Source organism: Microcebus murinus, chromosome 7 (genome assembly GCF_040939455.1).
Source record: "Microcebus murinus isolate Inina chromosome 7, M.murinus_Inina_mat1.0, whole genome shotgun sequence".
NCBI lineage: Eukaryota > Metazoa > Chordata > Mammalia > Primates > Cheirogaleidae > Microcebus > Microcebus murinus.
Genome location: NC_134110.1, coordinates 62,135,674 through 62,153,422, shown reverse-complemented (window position 1 = coordinate 62,153,422; position 17,749 = coordinate 62,135,674). Strand labels below are relative to the sequence as shown.

Genomic DNA, 17,749 nt, shown 5'->3' with positions numbered 1-17,749 from the left:
GGCCACTGGCATCTCCTAGATGTCTGCAGCACCCTCCACGCTGTCCCTGCACAGCCTTGCTCCCTCTCGTCTCTTCTCAGTTGCAGAGTGATCTGTCTAGAACACGGTAAACAAGTCAGTCCCTATTCAAAACCTGTCCTCAGATTTCTGTTAGGCTCAGGATAAAGTTTAGCTTTGTCATGATTCACAAGGCCCTTCATGATCTGGCTTGCCTACTCTTCCAGCTTCATCCCTGGGCTCCAGTCATATGGAGCTTTTCTTTTTTTAAAATTATTTATTTTTTAAAAATTTTAAATCAGCTAATTTCTTTATATTTTTAGTAGAGACAGGATCTCGCTCTTGCTCAGGCTGGTCTCGAACTCCTGAGCTCAAGCGATCCTCCTGCCTCGGCCTCCCAGAGTGCTAGGATTACAGGCATGAGCCACCTCGCTCAGCCCATATGGAACTTTTCTTAATTCATCAAGAGCACCATGTTCTCTCCCACCATAGGTCTATGCGCTTGGCCTCCATTCTCCCCTATCTCCATCTTAACTCTCTCAACCCAGTGCCTTTGCATTGGAGATTTCTCACTCCACACTCGAGTTTCACCTTAAATGTTACTACTTTTGGGAGGTCTTCCCTGACTGCTCTGCCTCTTGCCTCAGTCCCACTGGGTCTGGTGTGGTTCTGAGCTGTGTGCTTCCAGAGCACCTTGTACAAATTTTACTGTGTGTGCTTGTTTTAATGGTCTGTCTCCTCCACTGTACTATATCCTCCTTGGAGGGGGAGGGCTGTATATTATTTGCAGTTACATCCCCCGTGCTGTAATTTCTTGCGTTGCAAGAGAGTGCCATTATTGGAATCAAATGTTAAGTTTCAATTGAAACAGCTGTAGTATGGAAAAAGATTTACTGAGTTATTTTCTGATTTTTCTTAGTTGTCTACATTTCTAGATATCTTTACCTTTCTTAATACTGAGTTCCATTACATTATGCCAGAGCTCTCTGCTACTTGAAGCTGTGCCAGTTTGAAGAGGCAAAGCAGGACTGTGACCAGGCACTTCAGATAGATAACGGGAACGTGAAAGCATTCTACAGACGAGCTCTGGCTCACAAAGGACTCAAGGTGAGTCCACATTTTAATGTGGAAATTTTAGTTCTGAACAAATCAAGTGGTTTTCATGAACATAAACCATGATCATGGAACGGGAGTGAGATTATCCTGGGATTTAATCTTAGTGCTATACTAAGCAGTTCTAAAATGTTGGAATAGGCCTCAGCTTTCACCCCTAATTATAACATGGAATTGGATGATTTCTAAGATTCCTTCCAGCTCAAAATTATGATTTATTCTCTAATTTTCCAAGGAGTATTAGGAGTATTGTTAGTTATAATAGGTTCACTTTAAGGGACAGGATGTTTTGTTACTGAATTACTGAAAGCCATCGGCAGTGCTTCTGGTTCCTCCAGCAAGGATTGGGGTTGGGGGGGGGCAAGACATCACATTGGAAGATGGATCATTCAGTAGAAGTTGGTAGCAACACATCAGAGATTTGAAAGCTTGTCGTGATCTAGGCCTTCTGCTGGCTGATGGTCAGTGTGAGACTACAGAATGGTATTCTTCTCCAAGAAAACCACACCATTAGTTTAGAAGAAAGAAGGTACTGTATAATTGTACTTTTTTTTTTTTTTTTTTTTTTTTTTTTTTTTTTGAGACAGAGTCTCGCTTTCTTGCCTAGGCTAGAGTGAGTGCCGTGGCGTCAGCCTAGCTCACAGCAACCTCAAACTCCTGGGCTCAAGCGATCCTGCTGCCTCAGCCTCCCGAGTAGCTGGGACTACAGGCACGAGCCACCATGCCCGGCTGATTTTTTATATTATATATATTAGTTGGCCAATTAATTTCTTTCTATTTTTATGGTAGAGACGGGGTCTCGCTCAGGCTGGTTTTGAACTCCTGACCTTGAGCAATCCGCCCGCCTCGGCCTCCCAGAGTGCTAGGATTACAGGCGTGAGCCACCGCGCCCGGCTGTACTTTTCTTTATGTAGATTCTTCTGCATGAAAATCTTGAATGAATGTTCACATATGTATAAAATAACATCATAAGGACAAACCAGAACATATTTGAAAACAGCATTTACTAAAGTAGTTTTTTTTTGAGACACAGTCTTGCTCTGTCACCCTCAGTAGAGTGCAGTGGCCTCATCGTAGCTCACTGCAACCTCAAACTCTTGGGCTCAAGTGATGCTCCTGCCTCAGCCTCCCAAGTAGCTGGGACTATGCAGGTGTCTGCCATCACACCCAGCTAATTTTTCTATTTTTAATAGAGACAGGGTCTCACTCTTGCTCAGGCTGGTCTCGAACTCCTGAGCTCAAGCAATCCTCCTGCCTTGGCCTTCTAGGTTTTGTAAAAAAAAATTATTAAGGTCTAATACAATGAAATTCACACATTGTGAGTGTGTAAGGTCATTGACTTTTGATATCTTCTTATAGCTACCATCCCAATCAAGATCAAGAACATTTCTCTCTCTCTAGAAAGTTCCCTGTGCCCCTTTGAAATCAACTCCTAACCCCAGGCAGCCATTCATCTAATTTCTATCACTATAGATTAGATTGGTTTGGCTTCTTTTTGACATTATGATAAATATAATCATATAAAAGGTGCTCTATTCTTTGGCTTATTTTACTCAGCATAAGCTGACATTCATCCATTTTGTGTATCAGGAATTGTTCCTTTTTATCACTGAGTTGTATGATTACCACAATTTATTTATATATTCACCGCTTGATGCCACTGAGGTTGTTTCCAGTTTGGGGCTATTATGAATAGAGTTGATGTGACATTCTTGTACACATGTTTTATGGCTTTGTTCACAAACTGTACAGCCAGATGTGGGGGGAGGGGTGGAGCTTGGCAGGCCATGCTGAGGAGGCCGTGCTTGACCCTGAGGGTGATGGGAGCCCCTAAGGGGGTAAATGGTGACATGAGGGTCAGATTTCGGGATAACATGGAAGGTGTGTCAGAGGGACCCAGCTTGGAATAGGAAGATAAGTGAGAGTCCACCAAGGTGAGAAGCAGATGCCTGAAGGAAGGTAATGGCTGAGGGAGGAGAGAAGATATATTAATTTGCTAATAACAAAGTGCCACAGACTTGGTGGCCTATATAACAGAAATTTATTTTCTCACAATTCTGGAGGCTGGAAGTCTGAGATCAAGGTGTTCACAGGGTTGGTTTCTTCTTGCATATAGATGGATGTTTTCTCCCTGTGCCTTCATGTGGTCTTCCCTCTGTGTGTGTCTGTGCCCAAATACCCTCAGTACCAGTCACATTGGATTAGGGCCCAGCCCTAATGAACTACTAATAATTTTAACTTGATTACCTCTTTAAAGATCCTATCTCCAAATATGGTTACGTTGTGAGGTACTGAGGGTTAGAATTTCAACATGTGAATTTCTGGGGGACACAGTTTAGCCTCTACCAGAAGGTGAGGGGTTATTTCAAGGCTGGCTGATAGTAAAATTGACAGGACACAGTGAGCAGTAAAATGTCTGTGGAAAGGAAGGAAGGAGAAGCCTCCCTGGTTCCCGGCTGAGGTGGCTGAGTGGAGCAGTGTGATAATGGAGAGTGTACAGGGGTTAGGGACAAGTTTAGGGCTGGGAAAAGGGGTAGTTTTGCCCTAATGAGTTTGAGATAGTTCTTTTATTCCTTGCCTATCACTGACAGAAAAATATCTAAGTTTTCTTGGGAGGTAGTGGTCATGTTGTTGCATAGTATATGTCAGATAGGGACAATCTGTGTGCATGGAGTGATCAGGCTTTTGTAGATCACAGGCCCACTCAGGCCGCAGTGGAGCCATGCCTGCACTTCTTGCCAGGACACAGACACTGCCATATGACCCCCACGCCAGTGGAGCCAGGCAGCTGCACCATATTTACAGTGTCCGTGTGACCCTAACACCCCCACTCTCCCCATCTTTATTTTGTTAGCAACACACTCATTTGTAGACTTCATATAAAGATTTCCTACATGGTGTGTGGCACCACAAATTAAGAACCTTCTTCAAAATTTACTCAGCTCTTTGAGTGTGATGGATTTGGGTAAATGAGGGTAGATCTGCATGACTCATGAGTTTATATACATCTAAAATCTTAGAACAGGTTTACCTTATACTGACTGCCTGACTCCTTGAACCTGGTTAGCTAACTGAAAGTCAGAAGCTGTACCTAATGAAAGATGACTTGAATTTTATACTTCCTTGGAATGAATTCTAGAAATTATATGATGCAGAAAAATAGTCCCAAATTTGAGTAATCCTATTCCACTAGATTATGAGGCTGGTACCTTGTTTTTCTGGTTCAATTTTTTTTATAGCTTGATTTGTATGTCCAGTAGTTTAGGATATGTGCCAAGTGAATTTAATTTAAGGATCTTCAAAAGGCTACAACTCCTTACAGAATGTGTTAGAACTCATGCCTGGATGCATTTGCTCAGCAGGGCTGTAATGAGGACATGGCACAGGGGCTCACAGTTTGGAGCAGGTGCCCTGCCTTTAGCTCCCAGCTGAACACTTTGCTTTCCTCAGATCTTTTGTTTTCTAACTGACTTTAATAGTGGGTTTTTTTTGTGTTTTTTTTTGTGCCAGTTTTGAAAACTATAGGCATTCTTTAATGTACAGCTGTTCTTCACAAGAAAAGATCACTAAACATTTTGTTTAATTTATAACTTATTTCTCTTATTGGGTGCCAGTTACATGCTAGGTGTTGAGAGTATAGAGGCGAGTAAGACATGGTGCTTGTTTAAGGAATTTACAACCAAAAGAGGATGTTACAAGGCCAAAAATATCAAAAAGAACTATGTACATTATATATCAATAAAAATATAAAAAAGAATATCTTAAGACTATCCTATAATTGCTTTTATAGTTTGAGCACATCTGTTAATAGGAAATATCGCAAATACATGTGATTATAGTATTTATAGTATATCATTTCTGATATAGCCTGATGAGGTTGTTAGAAACTTCTAATGCCCTCCTTTTTGCCAAAGCCACACTTTATCTTTGTATAAGCTCTGCTTTTCCCTCCACTCTGCATGGCTGGTTTGTCACTCCTCTGACAACTGTAGCAAAAGGAGATGGCTCCCTTGTTTGTATCCAGCTCAGCCTTTGGTTTTCTTAATTGCATCACTGACAATTCATAATTATTCATTTGTTTATACTTTTTTTTTTTTATTGCTTCCCCTCACAGGACATTTGCGTCAATAAAGGGGAAGGCCCAAGTCTGTCTTTTCTGCCATGGTCTTCCCAGCTGCCAGCACACGGACGTGCTCAGTGACCATTTGTGAAGTGATGAACTTGGCCCCTTCTCTCTCACCGCCTCCTTGCTGTGCCCATCCTTCCTGCTGTCCTGTCCTCTCTTTACCCTTGTGTGCCTTTGTTAACACTTATTTATCAAAGTGTATTTCCTGTTTTCTTATGACTCCTCCAACCAAGCAAGTTGCTTTTTAAACAGACTTTCTTGAATACATAAAAGTGATCATATGGACTCCTGTTATGTTAGACTCCACTTCCAAGGCCGTAGCCCACAGATTTCTATTTTCAGACCTTCCCCTTGAGGTGTATGTATTACCATCATTGCTGCTGGGATCATCCCAGAGATAATTTCTTTAGGCCTCAGTTTCTTCATTTTTAAAATGGGAACAATAAAAGTTAATATTTATAGGGCTGTTGTAAAAGTAATACCTGTAAAATGCTTAGCATGTAAGAGTTAGCTATTATTGCTCCCTCAACTTGCCCTCCTGCCCCACTCCCTTGCCTTTCCCATAGGTCCCCTGCTTAAAACACTTAGGATATAAATGCAGTGTCATCTTTCCCCCTAGTAGTTTCCAACTGCTGTTGTGAGACAGTGGTATGTGGAGATTTGTTACTAACAGTACATAATGTACCATAATTTGTAAATAATTTACCTTTTTTATAAATTAGAGCAGATTTAAGGTTATCTCTTTAAACATGCCATCTTGCTCTGGTGATGCTGGAAGGGGAGGAGGAAGGGATGTGTATGGCGTTACAGTTAGTCCCTCAGATGTCACCTGACCACTAGCTAGGCTTATCTGTGGCTCAGCCTCCAGTACATGCTGTTATTGAGGTGACATAAATACTTAAGGAGGTTACACATCTTTGCCGCTTTGGTTTAATAAAAATATAGGTGTAGTCTGTAGTTTCTAGAACATGGCTTGTCACAGTAAACTGATTTTGTATAGTATCTGCCTCTGTTGCCATATTCAGTGGCCTTGTTTTGTTAATCTTAGATTCCATTTTCCTCCCTCAATTCCTCCAGTGTACTGTCTGACTCTTATAGAAGATTATATTGACTCTAGCCTATTTTGAAGAGTAAACAACTCTGAAGGATTTTATGGAACAAAAGTAATATAATTACCATTTGCATAGTTTTTTTATACATTTAAACCATATATTATTTATTCCTTTAATTCCTTGGAATAGCCTTGTGAAAATTTGCATAGAGTTTTAATCCTCATTTTAGACATAACAAGCCTGAAGCCCAGAAAGGTTAAGTAGAAGCTTGTTTGTTTCACTGCTAGTAGGTGCAAATATAAAGAGGTTCATTTATTCATTCAGCAAACCAAGTGCCTACCTACCATGTTTTAAGGACTGGGAATTTCTGGTGATACAGAATTGAACTTGAGTTTTCTAATTCTGGATTCTGTGCTCTTTTTTCTATCGTGGATGTTCACTGTGTTTTGGGTTATAATATATTAGCATACTCACCCCTTAGGCACATTTCATAAGAGTGGTACTAATGGGGACCCCCTGCACACACTCTACACAACTCGCTTCATCACTCTCAGGCTAATCTAGGCCTCTTCTTTTATTTATGAAAATTATTTTCTCTGTCTTCTTAACAGAATTATCAGAAAAGTTTAACTGATCTCAATAAAGTTCTCCTACTAGACCCAAATATTGCTGAAGCAAAGATGGAACTGGAAGAGATAACCAGATTCCTTAATATTAAGGATAATACATCATCATTCAATAAACAAAAGGAGAGAAAGAAAATTGAGATTCAAGAGGTATTTTTATTTGATTATCTTTGAAAGTATTCTTTTGGGGATCTTAGACTGGATTCTAAGCTTATATTTACTATGCTTTAAAAAACTTTTAAAAAATTTAAAATTTTGTTTGTATTCAGGTTAATGAAAAAATTTTATCCAGTTATAAAGACAAAATTTTTCCTTTGCAGTGGTAATTAGTCATTGTATTTCCCAATGTGAGTCTGTGGATGGTACTCGGAGTCCCTGCATTACTGAAGCTCTTCCTTTCTTTGCCCACCCTCCCTCTGGCCTGTGACTGTACGGTTCCCACTGCAGAGAGCACTGGGAGCCTGTGGCCATTGAGCTTCGTTTCAGAGTAGACCTGGAGGGTCCTGACAGGACTGATTGAGTTTCAGGGGCCCTGCAAGCCACACCTCATGGGATTTTCCAAATTCAGTCAGACCTATTTAGCACTCTGAAATAAGACTGCCTCATCGGAGATCTCAGTCTACCTCAGGATCAAACCTGCCTTTGTAATTTCAGATAACTCAGATGTTTTGCTTTGCTTTAGTGAAGAATGTCAGGTCATAATTCCTGTACATTTATGAATGCTAATATCATCCCATTTATAATCTTAACATTTACACTAAGAGTAAGAGGCTAATATGTCAATCTAGGCAGTTTTTTACTTTAAAGTAAGAAAAAGCTGTTTTAAGAGAATTGAAAAGTGTAAGCTCACTTCTTGGCTAAGGAAAGATGAAATTCTTGTAGGTTTTTATTTCATGTAAAAGTTTTATTCATGGAAAATTCTAAAAACAAAATTTTATTGTCATAGTTTCAATGTCAAATAGTTTTTTAAAACTTCACAGGATACTTTCATGAATTGGATTCTTTTTTTTTTTTTTAAGACAGTCTCTCACTCTGTTGCCTGCGCTAGAGTGCTGTGGTGTCAGCCTAGCTCACAGCAACCTCAAACTCCTGGGCTCAAGCAATCCTGCCTCAGCCTCCCAAGTAGCTGGGACTACAGGCATGCGCCACCATGCCCGGCTAATTTTTTCTATATATTTTTAGCTGGCCAATTAATTTCTTTCTATTTTTAGTAGAGATGGGGTCTCACTCTTGCTCAGGCTGGTTCTGAACTCCTGACCTTGAGCGATCCTCCCACTTCGGCCTCCCAGAGTGCTAGGATTACAGGTGTGAGCCACCACGCCCAGCCATGAATTGGATTCTTATACTTTAAAACTTCTCTTCCTAAAAAATTATAGGTTTTACAATTTATTACAACTTACAGATTTTTCACTTAGAACTTGACTAAAATACAACTATTTGAGGTTTTTAATTCCCTCATTTTGAAAAATGTAACTTAGGATGTGTGTGGTGACTGCTGTTCAGTGTCTCAGTATATATATATATATATATTTTTTTTTTTACCTCACGAAGGTGAATGAAAGCAATGAAGAGGAGCCTGAAAGACCCTCAGAGGAGGTCTCTGCTGCCTGCCTTGCTTCTGAGAAGGGAGACAAAAGCAACGGGCCACCAGAATACTCTGAAAAACTTCAGATCTCCAAGCCTAATAATGCCTATGAATTTGGTCAGGTTATAAATGCTATCAATACTAGGAAAGATAAAGAAGCCTGTGCACACCTTTTAGCCATCACTGCACCAGAAGATTTGCCAATGTTGTTGAGTAACAAACTTGAAGGGGATATATTCCTCCTCCTCATTCAGTCTCTGAAAAATGATCTTATTGCTAAAGATCCTTCATTGGTATATCAGCATCTTTTATATCTGAGTAAAGCAGAAAGGTTTAAGGTGAGTGGAAAAGTATTTTATTAATAGAGACTGATTTTATTAAGGGTTTCTGTAACTTAATGTTATTTATACTAATATGTTTTCCCTTCTTTCAGATGATGTTGACACTAATTAGCAAGGGCCAAAAGGAGAAAATTGAACAGCTATTTGATGACCTTTCAGACACATCCAACAACCATTTTACTTTAGAAGACATACAAGCCCTAAAAAGGCAGTATGAGCTTTAAATCAAGATTTTTCTTCCATGCATGTCTGTGTTCCAGTAATGCTAATGAAATGGTATTGTATTAGAGTTGCATGGATAAAGTCTGGCTGAGAAAAGATCCCTTAGTCTGGACTATAAAACATTTTACTTATTTTTATACACAGAACATGTATATTCTATAATCTGCTTTTTATTAGTTGTAAATATTTTCTTATGTGTCAGAGCCAACATCTTTATATTTAATAAGTATATTTGGACGTGTTAAAAATACATTTTAATTTATAGTATACATTTTCTTTTAATAACTCACCTGTTGAAAATTTGAGTTAAATTGCATTTCTTTGAGCTATGAAGGTGTCCTCTTAAATTTGACTGAATTTCTTTGTAGTTCTTTTTTAAAAGTGAGTCATTAACAGTGATTATTATATCACCTTATATCCTGCTGATATACATAAATCCCATTTTATACTAGTACCTGTGAGTCAATTAAAATGAAATATAACACTGAAGTCTGTGACATGAAATGATTAAATTGTGTTTATTAATTTAGAGCTATAAGATGAACTTTTCTAGTATGCCTAATTAAGAACAAAAATTGCCAAAAATTTCTACCACTTTTTACTAGATTTCTAAAGGCCATTTTCCCTTATATGTTGCTTATATAAGTAAAAACAACCAACCATTATATAAAAGCAAAGTAAGCCTGCGTTTATATTTGAATTGTCATTCCTATATTTTCCCCAAAGATTTAAATGTCTCCCTCCTCTGTTTTCTGCTGTCGTGACTATATTTATTCTTTCACTGTAAAAGGGAAAGTGAATAACTCTTATATTTAAAGCTCCTTTGTTAACTGAGTCAAAGTAAAGGTATTTGAATCTCTGTCAGTATACTGTTATTTATTTGTGCAGTCTATTGTCAGTGCCCTTCTTCTGGAGCATTTTCTCGTTCATTTAAGAAGTGAGGATGAAAGACTAACAACACTTTTATTATTTTCATGTTTATTATTTTATCTCATCTTACAATTACAGAATATTTTCAAAATCATCATGGGTAAAGGGTACCTTTCAAACTGCTATTTCTCTTCTAAACTGTTCTTTCCTTCCTTCATAAGTGAAAATCTATAATGGGTACTTAACTCTAGTTTTCATATAAACAGGTTTCTCCTTTTTGATGTTATTAAATTTTTATAAAAGTAAATGATGGCTTGTGTTAGAATTCTACAAAGTTTATTTATAGACACAGGACCACTGTTTTCCTATACATAGCAACTTGAGATTGAGAGTAACTTTAGAGACACAGAAAGGAAACTTTTTCTTTTGTTGACAGTTACATACTCAGCACCTTGCACAATCCTGATATAGTGACTTTAATAACTGTAGGTGATCTTTTTTGAGCTTAGTACTAGACACTCTGTATAATTCATTGCACATTGTCTAACTTAATCCTAGTAATAACTGTTATAGATCAGAAAAAAACAGCACAGAGAAGGTGTGTAAATTAACATTGACTACAGATGTTGCAAGTGGTCCATCCAAGGTCCAAATCTGTGCAATCTGCCTTTTGAGCTCATCTACTCTGTGCTATGTGATGGAAAATATTAAATATATGAATGGAAGGTACCTGGCCTTTAAGAGTTACAGATTACTGGCCAGGTACAGTGGTTCACACCTGTAATCCCAGTGTTTTGGGAGGCTGAGGTGGGGGGGATCACTTGAGGCCAGGAATTCAAGACCAGCCTGGGCAATGCAGTAAGACCCCATCTCTACAAAAAAAATTAGCCAGGTGTGACTCTCCCAGCTACTTGGGAGGCTAAGGCAGGAGGATCCCTGGAGCCCAGGAGTTTGAGGCTGCAGCGAGCTATGATCACATCACTGCACTCCAGCCTGGGTGATAGGACCCTGTCTATAAAAAAAAAAAAAAACAGATTAGTGAATGGATATGTAAATTGTACACTAATAGAAGAATCTACAGTGACAACACAAAAGCAAGAGTGCCCAGGCCTGCCTGTGAGAGGGTTAGGAAAGGTTTCAAGAGGGAAGTAATGCCACAGCTTGCGTTTGTCATATGGACAAGAGAAAAGGACATGCCAGGCAGGAGAAACGATGCAAATGCATCAAGGTGCATATTTTTAAGGTACAGGTTGAATGAAGGTGTGGATAACTTGGCATGTTCAGGAAACAACATTTAATCTCAATATTAGTGGAACATGGGGTTTGTGTGATAGCTAGAACAGAAAGTTCTAGTTGCATGCCACATATAAAATGGCAGAGTTTTAAGTATACAAGTAGTTCTTCTGTGAGTCAGGCATTACCGTTCTTCACTAATAACCTGATTTTATTCCCCTTCTTACTTTTACTTGTTAGCTTTGTGATTGGGGCCACATGCCCAATTCTGCCAATAGAGTTTAGGTAGGAATGATGTGTCACTTCTGAGCCAGAGTATGCAAGACCTGGCACAGAACCCTCCATGGTCTTTTCCCTTGCTACAGTGACTGAGAAGACCTCATGTTCCAGACGGTGCAGTTATAGGATAATGGCACCTCCATCAGCCAGGTGCTTTGAATATTGCTTTGAAGCAGAGTCCTGCCAGTCTGCATTGGATATACAGCATGAACAAGCTTATGCTTTCTTCCAGAGATTCTGGGTTGTTTATAACTATGTCCAAGGACTTAACCTCTCATAATCTGTTTCCACATCTGTCCTATCTTCAGCCCTTAAATCTTTCCTGAACTTCAACCTGTAAAACCAAGTTCAAATGGTTCATCTCAACACGGATGTCTCACAGATATTTCAAATATAGTATGCCCTAAATAGAACTCTTTGTTCTCTCAAACTCAGGCTTCACTTATCCCATAGCTCGGTGAAAGGTACAAGCATTCACACACTGGCCTAAGAAACCTAGGCTTTGTCCTAAACCTCACATCTAATATTTCATCCAGACAAACTATTTATTATACAAACATAGCACCCCTCACCCAAGATCAACTGCTTTTGCAAAGGGTATCTTACCACATAGTTTTGGTGTTCTTGAGTTTATTTGTCTGACAAAAAATGTCTGGTTCAATTCTGTTTCCCATATTGCTCAGCAAAATGCTTAGTCCAACAAATGCTATAAATATTGGTTGAATAAAAGAGAAATCTTAGTAATTTTACATTTTGGGGTACATATATTACATAAAGTATTTCAGTGGACTGTTACCACTTATAGCTAGTTGATCTGCTGTAAATCATACATCTGAAAGTAGAAAAGTCTCAAGCATAATTCTATACAGAGTGTGGTTTATCACAGGCAAGGTTAACTCAAAGTTTCTAGACAAAATGGTGAAAGACAATATTAAAACAGAAAAGGAAAAGAAAGAAACTAAAGGCTCTGAAAACTATGTGAGTTTTTTACTAAGTGTAAAACACCTGATCAAATCACAATCACTTTGGGCTTAAATTTGCATATTTTTAAATGATTAGTAAATATCATCTGGACTAACATGTTTATTGTAAAAGAACATGAAAATACTTTCTAAGCTGTGTACAATATAAGAACCTATCATTACCTTTTTTGGCTCATAGACACTATGAAAGTTCCCTGGGTACAGAACTTGAATCTAGTCATTTTCATATTTGAAAATAACACAAATTTTTGACTTATCCACAGTTTCACAAAAGTGCTCTAAAAAAATGTGAAAGATAATCACATGCCAAAATCTGCATTCGAAAGACTGAGTGAGGATGTACCTTCATAATAAAAATAAATAAAATGAAATGTCAGAGATTATCAACTGTTAAACTTAGTACTTAAGGAAATTGGACATTTCATACTTAATAACCTAATATGTTGAGTGCAGAGATTAAGCATGAGTTATAGCAGAACGTGACATTAAAGTGATTTCAAATATATTTTCTTATGGTTGTTTTCCTGATACATTATGGATTTTGCTATCTAGAAACAGGATAGAGCAAAGTTCACTTAGAATTTGTTCTACTTTTTCCTATTGGCCTATAGGCACCACTCAGACCAAAAGGCACCTAAAGACTGATGTGCAAGTCACAGAATCCTGCCTCTCTGATTTCTCTACCAAGGGATGTCTATAAGGAGAAATCTCTGTCTCCAGAATACAGTGAATTTGGTCAAGTTTATAGGTTTTGATGCCTTAGGCCAAAATTCAAACAAAAGGTGGTTGAAGGCGAACTTATGGCAGAACAATCAATGAAAAACAAGCAAGAGACAAGAGTATTTGCCTTTTTCTCTGGGAAACTGCTTAAGAGCAAAGACTTTGGCATCAGATAAACCTGGAATCAAATCTCAGCTCTACTTAGGAGCTTTATGACCTGACATGACAGTCTTTAGTTTCCTCATCTGCAAAATGGGGATATCTTTCTAGCATTCAGAGTTGTTGTAATTTGTGGTTTGTGAAAAATGCCTGGTGGTTCTTAGTAAGTATCTTATCTTTCTTTCCATGTGTATAACTGCTTTCTTCCAGTAAGTGTAATGATCTCACCTATGTTGTCAGAAAAGGGTAAGAAAGCTCCTTTCAAATACTGTGGACACTTTAACAGCTATTTACTGGATAATAAATGCACATTATGACCCTTTCCCTCCCAATAGAAATAGCCAGAGAATTAGCTGGCCTTGGACCTCTGGTGCCATCTTCTGGAAATTAGTCATGTTACAGCAGCCAAGAACTTACTCCACAAGTTGAACTGCACAGAGAATCTATTTGTAATAGTAAGCATCTTTCTTTTCCACCTGTCACTGTTTTGAAGGTGAGCCAACACACACAAACAGTTGTACATTCAGAGTCTGGCATAGGCTGGTTGGTGCTTAGTAAATGTTGAATTAATGAATCTAGAGGACACTGTCCTATTAGTGCTCTTGTTTCCAGAGTTTAGATTAGAGAGTTCCTATTACTGAGAAGCTTTCAATGACACTAAATATTTCTCAGTCATTCTTGGAATGTTTGTATAGGGTCACTCGAAAATCTTACAGTCCGGGGGGCTGGGAATATAAAAATATCTCCTGTGATTCTTAGAAAGTTGGAATTTATGACCTACTGGCATAGAAGCTGAGTGTGCACTAATTAATATCTCAATTGTACTATTTATGACCCTCTGAATAAAGTATTGTGGACTGTAAATAAAAAAGGTAGCCTGCTTTACACTTCATTTGGAAAAAATTGGCAAGAGACTCTAATAGGAAAAAATAGCATCAACAAAATGTTCAAGTGTCAAAGGTATTAAAAGGGCCAACTAAAGTTAATCAAAAACATTTTCAGGAAGAGGTAAATCTAAGCTGAGTTTTGAAATGGACTTGGATCAATGAAAAGGAAGAGCTCAGTATGGCTGAATTACTTTACTACAGAATTTCCAATATCACATGCACTAGAAACTTTAAACTCAAACTTTAAAACTTTACCATTCTAGGTATGCTTCACTGTGGAGCAAAGAGAAACCAGACAGGAGACTTACAAAGCACCTTTAACTGATTTTCTATTTTTCCTTAGGGTTTTAATAGTGACCCAAGTCAAATCCAAAATTAGCTGAAAATTTTATCTTACTACCTGACCTCTTTTATGTCAGTTTCCCACCTATAAGATACAACCAATTATTTGCTATAATTAAGCAATGGGTTGGGAGGAGGACTACTTCAATAAACACCATTTTGATTGCAATTCATATCTGTACAAGGGCAAAGATTTCATTAGGATGGCTATAAATAAAACAGATGGGCAATAAGTATTGGTGAGGATGTGGAGAAATTGGAAACCACATATGTTGTTAATTGGAATGTAAAATGGTATACAACTGCTCTGGAAAACATTTTGGCAGTTTCTCAAAAAGTTATACAGAGTTTCCATTGGATTCAACAATTCCAAAACTCCTAGTATTATACCAAAGAAAACTGAAAATGTTCATGCAAAAACTTGTACATGAATCAATGTTCATATCAGGATTATTGATAATAGCCAAAAAGTGGAAATGGTCCAAAAGTCCATCAACTGACTGATGAATGGATAAACAAAAATGTGGTACATCCCAACAACAGAATATTATTCAGCCATAAGAAAGAATGAGGTAGCAATACATGCTGCTCCATGGATGAACCTCGAAAGCACTGATAAGTGAAAAAAGCTAGACACAGAATGCCACATTTTATGATTCCATTTATATAAAACGGCCAGAATGGACAAATCCATAGAGATAGAAAGTAAATTAGTGGTTGCCAGGGACTGAGAGGGAGAATGGAAACTGACTGGGAATAGATTTAAGGTTTCTTTTTGGAATGATGAAAATGTTCTAGAATTAGTAGTGAAGGCTGTGCAACCTTGTGAATACACTAAAAACACTGAATTGTATGTTTATTTTAAAAGTGTGAATTTTATGGTATGTGAACTATATCCCAATTTTAAAAAAATGAATGAGAGAAGAAAAAGAATAAACCACCCAAGATGGTGAACAATTCAGATGCAAACTCTGGGGTCTTCCAATCAGTCCTGAAAGACTACACATTTGAGCTTGTCAAGAACTTGCCCAGAGGAATAAAAGTTAAGGAAGAGTGAAAGATTAAATACTTCCACCTCATGATTGGAAATGAGGTAAAGATGTCCACTATTACCATTCCTTTTTAACATTGTACTGGAGGTTGAAGCCAGTGCAATAAGGAGGAAAAAAAGTTATAAAAGACATACAGTTTGGAAAAGAAGAAGTAAAACTGTCTTTTTGTTTGCAGACATAATTATCTGTATAGAAAAAACCCTATAGAATCTACAAAAAAGAACCAGCTAGAATTAATGTTACTTACAAGGTTGTAGGATTCAAGATAAATATACAAAAACCAATTCTAGATCCTTTTATAGTTCATAAGTATGATGGTTGGGTATTCACATGCATGTGTGAGATGTGCCTCCCTCAAACCTTGTTACATTGTTAACATACTACCTGTTTAATGTGAAAAGAAAAAAAATTTAAATCATTTCTATATACTAGAAACGAAAAATCACAAATTGAGATTTTTAGAAGATCTGTACACTGAAAACTACAAATTATTGTTGCAAGAAATTTACAAACTAAATAAAAGGATATGCTGTGTTCATGGATGGAAGAGTCAATACTATTAAGAAGCCAGTTTTCCCAAATTGATATAAAGGTTTAATGGTATCTCAATCAAAATCAAAAGCAGGTTTTTTCGTAGAAATCTGCAAATGGATTCCAGTATAAATGTAGTATGCAAATCAATGGGAAAAGGACAGATTATTTAACAAATACTGTCATCACAAATGGCTTTCCATTTAGAAGAAAATAAAACTGGACCTCCATATTACACTAAATGCTAAGATAAATTCAAGACAAATTAAAGCAAATGTAAAAAATTAAAAATCTCACAAGAAACTACCAAAAAGTCTCACAAGAGACAAGTACAATTTAGGATGAAGGGAGAACTTAATCATGACCAGAAGGTCTGAAATATAATTAACACACTGACAATATAGCTTTCATAATTCAAAAAAATAATGTATGGGTGAAGAGTGTATGTGAACTCTCAACTATCTTTGCAACTTTTCTATAAATCTAAAAATATTCCAAAATAAAAAGTTTAAGAATAAAATATGTATGCATGCACACACACAAAGCTATTAAAGTCAACAGTCAAGTGATAGATTTGGAGAAAAATATGACAAGAGTCAGACTGTTAACAGTTACAGTATACAAAAATCTCTTTCAAACTGATGAGAAGAAAACAACCCGAAAGAAAACAGGCAAAAGATATAATAGCCAATCTAGAAAACAGTAAATTCAAATACCACCCTCAAGGCCCCCAACCCTGCCCCAGACCAACAACAACAACAACCAAAGACAAAACATGAAAAAATGTACAAATTTACTAGTTAGGAAAATGCAAAATCAGGTGACACTCTTTATACAAAATAATGTTGCCAAAATTATAAAGCTCTAATATCTATTATTGGTGGAATGCAGGGAGAAGGGAACTCAGGTATTGTTAGTGGATTATAAATTTTGACAGCCTTTTTTGGAAGGTAATCTGGTAACCAATCTTTCCATGTATTAGAATGTTTCTTGCAGTGTTTTGTTTTGTTTTGTTTTGTTTTTTTGAGACAAAGTCTCACTATATCACCCAAGGTAGTTTCAAACTCCTAGGCTCAAGCAATCCTACTGCTGCCTCAGCCTCCCAAGTAGCTGGGACTACAGGCATGCCACCACATGCTGCTTTTTAGTGTTCTATAGTGAGGAAAAAACACAACAAAGTGAATGCTCATCAATATGAGAATGTTTGAATAACTGCAGTACATCTATGCCATAGAATTTTTATATACTTATTAAAAAGAATGAGTTGGAGCTATATAGATGACTTGGAAAGATTTTTCTGAAGATATTACTGAGAAAATCAAGAAAATAATCAATGCATATATGCATTGTGTATGACTGTACGGACATGCTGAAAACTGTGGCATCATACACATTTGGTCATTTGTGCTGATTATGGGAGAAGGTAATGTGGGAAGGGGCAGAGAAGGGGGAAACAAAGCAAAAAGGGAAGGAAAGGAAAAAAGGATAGGGAAACAAATCCTTTCGTGCACATTTTACTTAAACTTCCGATAGTAATTGTCTCTAAAACATCTGTTCATGTTACCTTTAAAGCAACCATGATTTCTTTAGCTGAAGGTATTACATTTTCTTTAAACAAAAAGTCCCCAAAA

The 17,749-nt window shown here is 37.4% G+C and overlaps 1 protein-coding gene and 1 non-coding gene across 2 annotated transcripts in view; both read left to right on the top strand.

The window, feature by feature from the left end:
* SPAG1 (sperm associated antigen 1) overlaps positions 1-15,884 on the top strand; it is a 73,831-nt gene extending 57,947 nt beyond the window's left edge. Inside the window, exons 16-19 of the mRNA XM_076004680.1 lie at positions 978-1,104; positions 6,900-7,064; positions 8,466-8,837; positions 8,933-15,884. Of these exons, the coding sequence (XP_075860795.1) occupies positions 978-1,104; positions 6,900-7,064; positions 8,466-8,837; positions 8,933-9,064 (796 nt within the window). The 3' untranslated portion in view covers positions 9,065-15,884. The remainder of the gene's footprint in view (positions 1-977; positions 1,105-6,899; positions 7,065-8,465; positions 8,838-8,932) is intronic.
* Positions 15,878-15,981, top strand: LOC142872248 (small nucleolar RNA U13). Its single transcript, XR_012920462.1, has one exon. It is a non-coding gene; the product is annotated as a small nucleolar RNA U13 (small nucleolar RNA).
* Positions 15,982-17,749: the final 1,768 nt, after the last annotated feature.